This window comes from Quercus suber, unplaced genomic scaffold (assembly GCF_002906115.3).
Source record: "Quercus suber isolate HL8 unplaced genomic scaffold, Cork oak 2.0 scaffold_291, whole genome shotgun sequence".
In the NCBI taxonomy this organism is placed as follows: Eukaryota; Viridiplantae; Streptophyta; class Magnoliopsida; order Fagales; family Fagaceae; genus Quercus; species Quercus suber.
Genome location: NW_027069747.1, coordinates 401,828 through 410,254, shown reverse-complemented (window position 1 = coordinate 410,254; position 8,427 = coordinate 401,828). Strand labels below are relative to the sequence as shown.

Below are 8,427 nucleotides of genomic sequence, written 5' to 3'. Positions count from 1 at the left end.
CTAAAATGGACAAAATGTTAAGTTTATGTGGCTCAACAAGAGCATAGTAAGTTATAACATTAAACGTTATACTTCAATTTTTAGATATTATATATATATATTAGAGCTTATCATTAGTTTTTTTTCTATCATTTTTTTCATGTGAATTGCATTCATCGAGATTTTAGATATTATTATCTTAAAACGAGAATAAGAATTTGAATTAGAGCTTAGCATTAGTTCATTTTGCTATGTCACATAATCATGGTGCATTGCATTCATCAAGATTTTAGATATCATTATCTTAAAATGAGTATAAACTCAAAACACAAAATTCGTTTCTATATTGCAAGCCAAACTTCTACAGCCAAAAATTAAGGCAAGCCACACAAAATCACACTGCCCAACCAGACGTAACCGTAAAGTGTATGTACTTTTTCAGTATGAAGCTCACTGAGATGGTAAGCCAAGATTGTTCCCTATCCTCCTTTTGTCCTCTTTACTTTTTGTTAAGAAGGTGAGCAAGGTTGCGAAGTTCCTCAAATGCATGCATTGTTTCTGCGTCAAATCCTCCAGCAAACTGCATCAAGAATAAACAAAAATGAATCAATATGTACATTCTAAGTAGTTAAACTAATCTGAGTAAAGTTCTCCTATGTCATAAAAAAAAAAAAGTAGTTCAACTGAAATATACCATCTGGGCTCATCATTGACCCCATGAAAGAGCACAAGTCTATCAATTTTCACAAGATATAATGAGAAACCTTTCCAAATAACAAGATTTCTTCTTTTTCTTTTGTCTTTTTTTTTTTTTTTTTTTTTTTTTGTGGCTATATATGGTTACATTTTAGATGCTCTATATTGTTACATTAGAGTAAAAGGAAACATTATTATTGTTATGCTACGAACCTGATGAATTCTAAAAGCAAATCGGACTCCTTGAAGCAACATATAGTCCATTGCAGGATCTTTTTCCAGAGCTGTCTTTGATTGAAGTTCCATAGCTACTCTTTTCATGTATATCTTTGCCAACTTGACAGAGCCAAACTTTATCTGAAACATCCAATGGTTCAATTATTTTGCCAAGCCTTAGTATTCTATAAAATGCAAAACGCAGGCTAATAGAGGGGCAAATGGAAATTGCATACTTAAACCATAAATCCCACAACAGAACACATTGGTGGAGGTCAGCAATAAATGGAACTATGTAAGATTGTACAGGCGCCCTGGACCTTATATACAGATCTCTGGACGCCATATGGCATACAATCTTATTAGATGAATAAAGACTGACACAATCCATATTAATTCACTTTTGTTCCACCTTAAAGAACCATTTAGAGGTTTATGTTATTCCAAAATCAACGTGTTAATTTTAGTTTTTGGTAAGCTTATGTTAATATAATAAAATATGCATACAGGCATGTGCACATTGAGTGTGACTGTGATACGAAGAGAGAAAAAGATAAGGACAAAGGGCCTTGGCTTCATCACCCTACCCTTATGGCCTTATCCATTTCAACTCCTCTATTCCACCACTACCACCTCCCTCATATCACCTACAGCCGCTGCTGCTGACCGCCCATTGATCACCAATCTCCAGCCACCAACTGGTGGCCACTGGCTACCATTCAGCCCACCCTCTACCTTGCCAAAGTGACTACCATCACCACCACCAGCACTTTCCTCACCCTAACCACCAATGTTGTGAATTTTCAATGCAACCAAGCATTAGAAAATATTTTTCGAGGTTGCAATAAAACAATAGAAATGAAATTATATTCCATTGATTTTTTTTTAATTATTGGTAAGTTAAAAAAAACCTAATGGGTCTTGAACCCACAATCTAGCCCTCCCTCTAGAATATCTAAGGGGAAGAGGTGGTAGTTGAGCTAGAGCTCATTGGTCATTTTCCACTGAAATTGTTATTTGTAGAAAAACATTTTATGCCAAAACAAATGGAGCTTTAGATGCTTTAGATTTGATCCGCACACCGCTTTTTATGTGCAATGATCTAAAATGTAATAGCCCCTTTTCTACCATCTTCATATACCTCTCTTATTGGAAGAAGGCAGATCAGAAAACTAACATAAAGATTTTTCAATGGTTTGATAGATTTTGATTTAAGATAAGTTTCTCTTTTGAACAATTTTTATATTTTATATTATAAGACCACATGAAAACTAGATTAATGATTATGAAAATGACAAACAATAAAGTTTACCTTGGTTATGATACCATTATCAAGTATCCAGTCTGTGGGAATGTTAAATTCCTTGCAATTACGCATCAATGAATCCCTTGTTCGTAGAAGGTTGTAGACTGTACGCTCCATCCTGATGGTAGAAAGAAGATGTTTACAAGTTTTCAAGTATGATATATAGCATTCCTAGAGTAAAAGAACAAATTTAGGAAAAGCAATACAAATGTAGAGAAAAATAAAATCTCAGGTTCTTACTTCTCAGACAACGCAACCATTTTCTTCAGTGCAATGTCACAAGGCAGTCGGGGATCATCCTTGTAAGAAGACACTTCAGTCTCCAATTTCTTGAGATCTCTATACCCAAAAGCTGCTTCTCGCAATGTGTCAGCTTTCTTCTCTGGCCAATCAAAGTGCTTTAGGACTGCCCTCTCATCCACCTTTAAAGAGGATGCAAAAGACAACATGGAATCCGTTACTGTTTCCTTACATCTAAAATGTAATGACTACAAGAATCTTCAATTGATTGCTAGAAAATTATTAAAAACTAAGAACGTGTAACTTCAGAGAGCATGATTGAAGAGATTTTCTTGTAAACAGTATCAAAAGCTATAATACAATTGTTGCATAAATCTGATATCTTTGTTTTTAAATTTCTTTATCACTTGCATACATTTGGGACTGGTATAATACAAATGAATGAATAGAGAAATGACCAAAGAGATTAAATTCTAGATATTTGGAACCAAAATTTTATGAAATCAAAATAGTTACTCTAACAGTGACAGCAATCTACTTACAAGAAAGCAAAGTTCATCGTCAAGCCACTTCACAAATGCCACAACATCTTCAATCTTTTGAAAAACTGCATTATTCACCTCTCTTATCAATGAATTTACAAATTCTCCTTGAGTCTCAACATCTGCCTTTATCTGCATAACAAATGATAAACACACCTTGAGTTTAGGATATCTAAACTAGTTGATGTACTTAACAAAGTAACAAAGTAACAAATGGAACTTAAAAACACCGAAAGTGTACATTTCATTTAGGCAAGAAGGCATGAGAAAAGGAATTTCCAGTTCTTAGATTAGAAACTTCCATCATGCTAGAACTAGAAGACATGTTTTTATTACTTTTCTCCTTGTTCTCAGCAGTTTAGCAGGAAATTTAATTTTAAAAAAGAAAAGGGAAAAAAAAACAAAAAACAAAAAACAAAAATTTTGGACTTTTTATCATGTATTTAATCAAAATCCTGCACCTCCAGATTGATAAATTACCAATTGTCTCAAGAGCTTAAACTAGAAAAAGAAAGAAATCTCTTCTAACTGGAAAAAGAAAAGAATGAGTAATTTCAAAAAGAAAAAAGAAAATAAATGAGCAAAACACTTACAGCAAGCAAATGTGAGGATCGGTTCTCAATTTCTCCGATCATGCTACTACGAACATTTGCAACATCTGGGACATCACAAATTCCTCCATTTGAAGAATCCTTTCTAGAATCTCTCTTCATGAGTGAATGGTAAAACTCAACTACTTGTGGGGCTCGCTTGACCATTCCTGCAGTACTCCTCACTGCAAACTTTGGAGGTGGTGGGGGAGGAGGAGGAGGAGGTGGTGGTGGAATTTGAGTTTTACATTCCTCCTTAGGTCCACCACTAGAAATGAAACGTGTAGGCCTTGGAGGAGGATTCGGAATACGCAATGCCCTTTTCTCAACATCAAAAGAAACTGAAATTTTATTAGCTTCTTGCCCATTTCCAAAGACTTGGGCTCTTTGAATCATACCCAACTCATATGTTTGAGGAGTTGACGGGTCTACTTCCTTTTCCATGTCTTTTGTACATACAAAACAATCAGATTGCCTTCTCTTGTTTGGTACCAATTCTTCTGCACAGCATTTGGATCCACTTATAGAGTGTCTTCTCCTAGGACTTCTCAGTTCCTCCAAATCAACCCAACTTTTATCTAGAAGGATATCCGGCGATTCTAAATTTGGTAAATCCTCGTCAGAAATAGGCCATTTCTTTAACTTCTTTATAAGGTTTAATCTCTTTGCACTACTACATTCTAAGTACTCATTGCTTCGAGAAGAGAATGAACCAACAGATTCAGCACTCCTCTCAAATGAATGTGGGCTAGATGGCTTATCTGAATTCATTGTTGAGCATGAATTGCGCAACTCATTTCTTAAACACGAATTCACCCACCTCAAGTATGCAAGCTCCTCAACCTCATTTAATCTGCTTATCTGTAGTCCTTCAACTTGTTTGCATAGATCTTCATTTGTGTGTCTCAGCAAAGATGCTTCAGCTTTAATTTTTGCAACAATGTCACTCTGTTAATCAGCAAGAACATTTAGTACAATCAGGAAAAAAGCGAACAAATTTAATGAATTAAAACTTGGACTCTTAGGAGGAAAATGAATTAAAGCTTGGCCTGTCCAAAGAACACGTCTAATTCCCCTGCCTATTTTCTGCAAAAGACTGAGGATCGTAAAACAAGATTGTCACTAAAAAAGAGTGCATGACGAATATACTTAACTCATTCACAACCAAAACCTTAGATTTAATATATATATATATATGATTTATGTAGTCCTGTATTATTTGGAATAGAAAATTTTAGTAAGGTTCACTTGGGTTCCTGGGGAGGCAAACATGTCCGCACATGAATTAGATAGATGGGCTCTACAATGAAACATTAAAAGGTCATATCCAATGTACAAAGCTCTCACTTTTGTGGTTGGAGAAAGGTGATTGGTAGGCAGCCTTACTCTTTTTTTTTTTTTGTGAATGTAGATTCCCAGATCCAAGCCCGCAATATGCTACATCATGCAACATTCAAGAATAATAACCCTATGTTGTTGCCAACAAAACAGAGGAAGAAAAGCTACATAGAATGTTGATATTCCATGTTTGATGTTGTTCCATTTATGAAAAATGAACAACTCCTCTAAACAAGGATAAATAACATTAAATTAACAACAAAGTTTTTGTCACTCCTGTCCTTACTTATACAAACTTAAAGACATAGCTAAGTTTAAGTTACGTTTAATCAATTACATATTATTGTTTGGGCCCTTCACCATCTAAACTAGAATAAATAGCTAAACCACACTAAACTGATTACACAAAAGGCTCAAAAAGAGTATCTTTCATTCTTTCTTTGGTTTGCCTCTGAGTAATCAAACAGACAAAGTGCCTGATTGCTAAGGTGGTTTCAAACCTCGCTTTCTCGGTAAAGCTCTTTCAAACAACCCCATTTAAAAAAGGTTGAACTTAAACTGTACCAAGAGACATCCATCAGAATTGATTATTGACTACAAAATTTTCTTCTTTAGTGTCCCTACTCATACAAACTTGGAGAAACATAGCTAAGTTACACTTAATCGATTCGACATTATAGTTCTCTTGGAAACTAGGATAAATATCTAAACACCAACAAATATGTATCTTCCATTCTTTCTTTGGTTTGTCTCAGATTAATCAAACCAAAAAAATAGCAAATAGGCCAAGACATATATCAATCAGAAAGAACGATTACCTCCTCGGAAGCCTTAGCTAGAGAAGCCAACTGAGAGTCCATAGAAGCAAGCCTGCAAGCAAGATTCCTCTTTTCAAGCTGTAGCTCCTTATTGAGCCGCCTCAACTCCACAACCTCCATTTCAAGACTCGTCGAAGAAGAAGACAATGTTACAGAAGAATTCTCATTATCTTCTTCACCCCTTGAACTTGAAACCTCCGATAAGTGGTCTGAGAGGCTTGTTTTCTCAGCTTTTTCAAATTCTAACAATCCGATTTTGCGAACAAGATCATCCAGTTCAGCCCTCTTGACATCTAGTTCTCTTTCGAGGTCCAAAACCTTAGGATTTCTCTTACATTCTGACAATTCAGCTTGTAGCTTGAATTCCCTGTCCTTAGATTGTTGCAGCAGGCTCCTCAAATTCTCAAGCTCGGTAAACAAATCTCGAGACGACTGTCTCCGGTGAGGATGGACGTGGACTTGAGCCGCATTGACGGAAACCGAGCACGACAAGTCTCCGATCAGCGATCGCTTGACTCTAGAATGGGAAGGCACAAAAGGGTTCTTCTGGTTTTGGTTGGTGGATGAGTCTGAGCTCGAGAGAAGTGGCTGTGGTTTCTTGGTGTGGACTGTGACATTGAGTGTGGGCTGTTGAGAAGCCTTGGTTTTCCTGTCTGTTGCTGATGAGAAGCCTTTTACTATTTGGGAACCCCATGAAGAAGCAGACCTCAGCCTTGAAGGGTTGCTGCCATTGTTATTGCCTTTTGAGTTTTGAGATTGAGGCTTTGGTATCAGATTTTGATCGGCAAATTTGGAAGTTTTCACCTTCTTCTCTGATGGGTTTTCTTCTCTCATTGTTTTCTGTTAAATCCACAAAATCTGTCTAAGAATCTATCTATCTATCTATCTATCAAAAGATTCAAAATCCATGTAAATTTTTCTTTGATTGTTCCAAATTCAAAGAGAGCCCTTTCCTAATTTTCCTTTTCTGGAACTCTACAAATGGAGTATTTGAGCTTAAATAATAATAAAAAACAAATTGGGCTTTTGAGTTTTGGCAAGAGTTTTGGGGGTGTGGGGTGGAGCTGGTGAATGGTGCAAAAAGACGATATAAAAATGTGGAAAAGTGTGTTGAGTGTATTGTGTAATGAAATGAAAGGAAAGCTCCAATTCCAAGATTGTGTACTTGAAATCTGCTGTGTTGTGTGTGCCTTAAAAAATGGCAGCTTTTACCTTTATTGCACCCATTTTGAATTTTTGAAATTTGAATGTGCAAGAGAAGGGACTGTACCGAAGGTGGATGTGCAACGGTCGTTTACTGTGCCCCGGAGGGCCCCACCACTTCCACGTGTGCAGTTAACTAAAGGCGAATATATATAACATATGTGTGCAATTAACAAGTTTTTGTGCTGTGTTGTCGTTTGCTAGATGTGGGATGAAAAAAAACAAATAAATTTGGCTTATTTGAAAACAATAATAGTTTAGTATTTGTTTAAATGTTTTTGTTTTTGATAATTTGGGATAAGAGGATTTTAATCTTTGTAAGAGCATCCACAGCAGTAAAGTTAAAAATTTAGGTATTTACCTCCACCAAAAGTTATTTTATCTATTTTACCTACACACATACTGTAGCAGTGGATCTATTTTAGCTTTCAACATAATAAAATAATATAAACATCATAATAAAATAATATATCTCATTACCCAAAAAACATCAACAGCACCAACCACAACCACCTCTACCATCAGCCACAGCCACAACCACCACCACCAATCCACAGCAGGAAAAAAAAATAAAAAATAAAAAATAAAAAAAATCACCACCGAAATCTCCAATCTTTTTCTTCAACCTAGACCAAACAAAATCACCAATCACAAACAAAATAAAAAATCACCAATCACAGAGCTGGGCTTCGGTGAGGAGGACAGTGTTAGCGTGGGTCTGATTGGCAGAAGAGAAGTGAGTCTGAGGTGGATGGGTCTGATCAGCGGAAAACCAATGCAATTGGCTGAAGAAGGCAGCGGTGGCTTTGACGAAGAAACCCAGAGAAACCCAGAGTTTGGATCGACGATGAAACCCACGAAATCCAGAGAAACCCAGGCTTGTCGACATTGGGTGAGCGTTGAGATGGAGGACTAGGCGAAGGCGTGGGTCGAAAGCGTGGATCGGCGACTTGGGGCTTAGGTCCGCTTGGGCCGGTGACATTGAGGCCGGCGAAGGCGTGGGTTGGAGAAGTTGAGACAGAAAGGTGAGAGTGACTGAGAGAGAGAGGAGCATGGTGTGAAGTGAGAGAGGCATGGTGGGAAGACTTTTATTATTTTAATCAAGCCGGGAGTAAAATATTAATTTTTTTGTTTAGCTCTCAGTTACAGTGCACATCTATCTATAAATGTGCACTATAGCAATGGAGTTAAAAAAAATAAGTTTAGCTCCAATGCTAGAGCATGATTTTTAGGTGTTTAAGGAGCTAAAAATACCAATATGGCTTTTTAGCACCACTGCTACGGATGCTCTAAGTATATAATGTAAGAGCACTCATAGCAGTGGTACTATATTGCTATATTTTAGCTCCTCAAACACTAAAATCACGCTCTAGCGATGGAGCTAAATCTATTTTTTTTAGCTCCATTGCTACATTGCACATCTATAAATAGATGTGCACTGTTCATGAGATCTAAACAAAAAAAATATTATTTTATTCTGCCCGATGATTAAAATAATA

The 8,427-nt window shown here is 36.5% G+C and overlaps 1 protein-coding gene across 1 annotated transcript; it reads right to left on the bottom strand.

Moving 5' to 3' along the window:
* Nucleotides 1-244: 244 nt before the first annotated feature.
* On the bottom strand, nt 245-6,895 carry LOC112013029 (protein INCREASED PETAL GROWTH ANISOTROPY 1). The gene is made up of 7 exons (XM_024045421.2): nt 5,726-6,895; nt 3,573-4,517; nt 2,980-3,111; nt 2,438-2,619; nt 2,204-2,315; nt 889-1,032; nt 245-559 (listed from the first exon to the last, which is right to left on the bottom strand). Exons 1-7 carry the CDS (start codon nt 6,557-6,559, stop codon nt 479-481), a joined length of 2,430 nt encoding a protein of 809 aa, XP_023901189.2. The 5' UTR covers nt 6,560-6,895; the 3' UTR covers nt 245-478.
* Nucleotides 6,896-8,427: the final 1,532 nt, after the last annotated feature.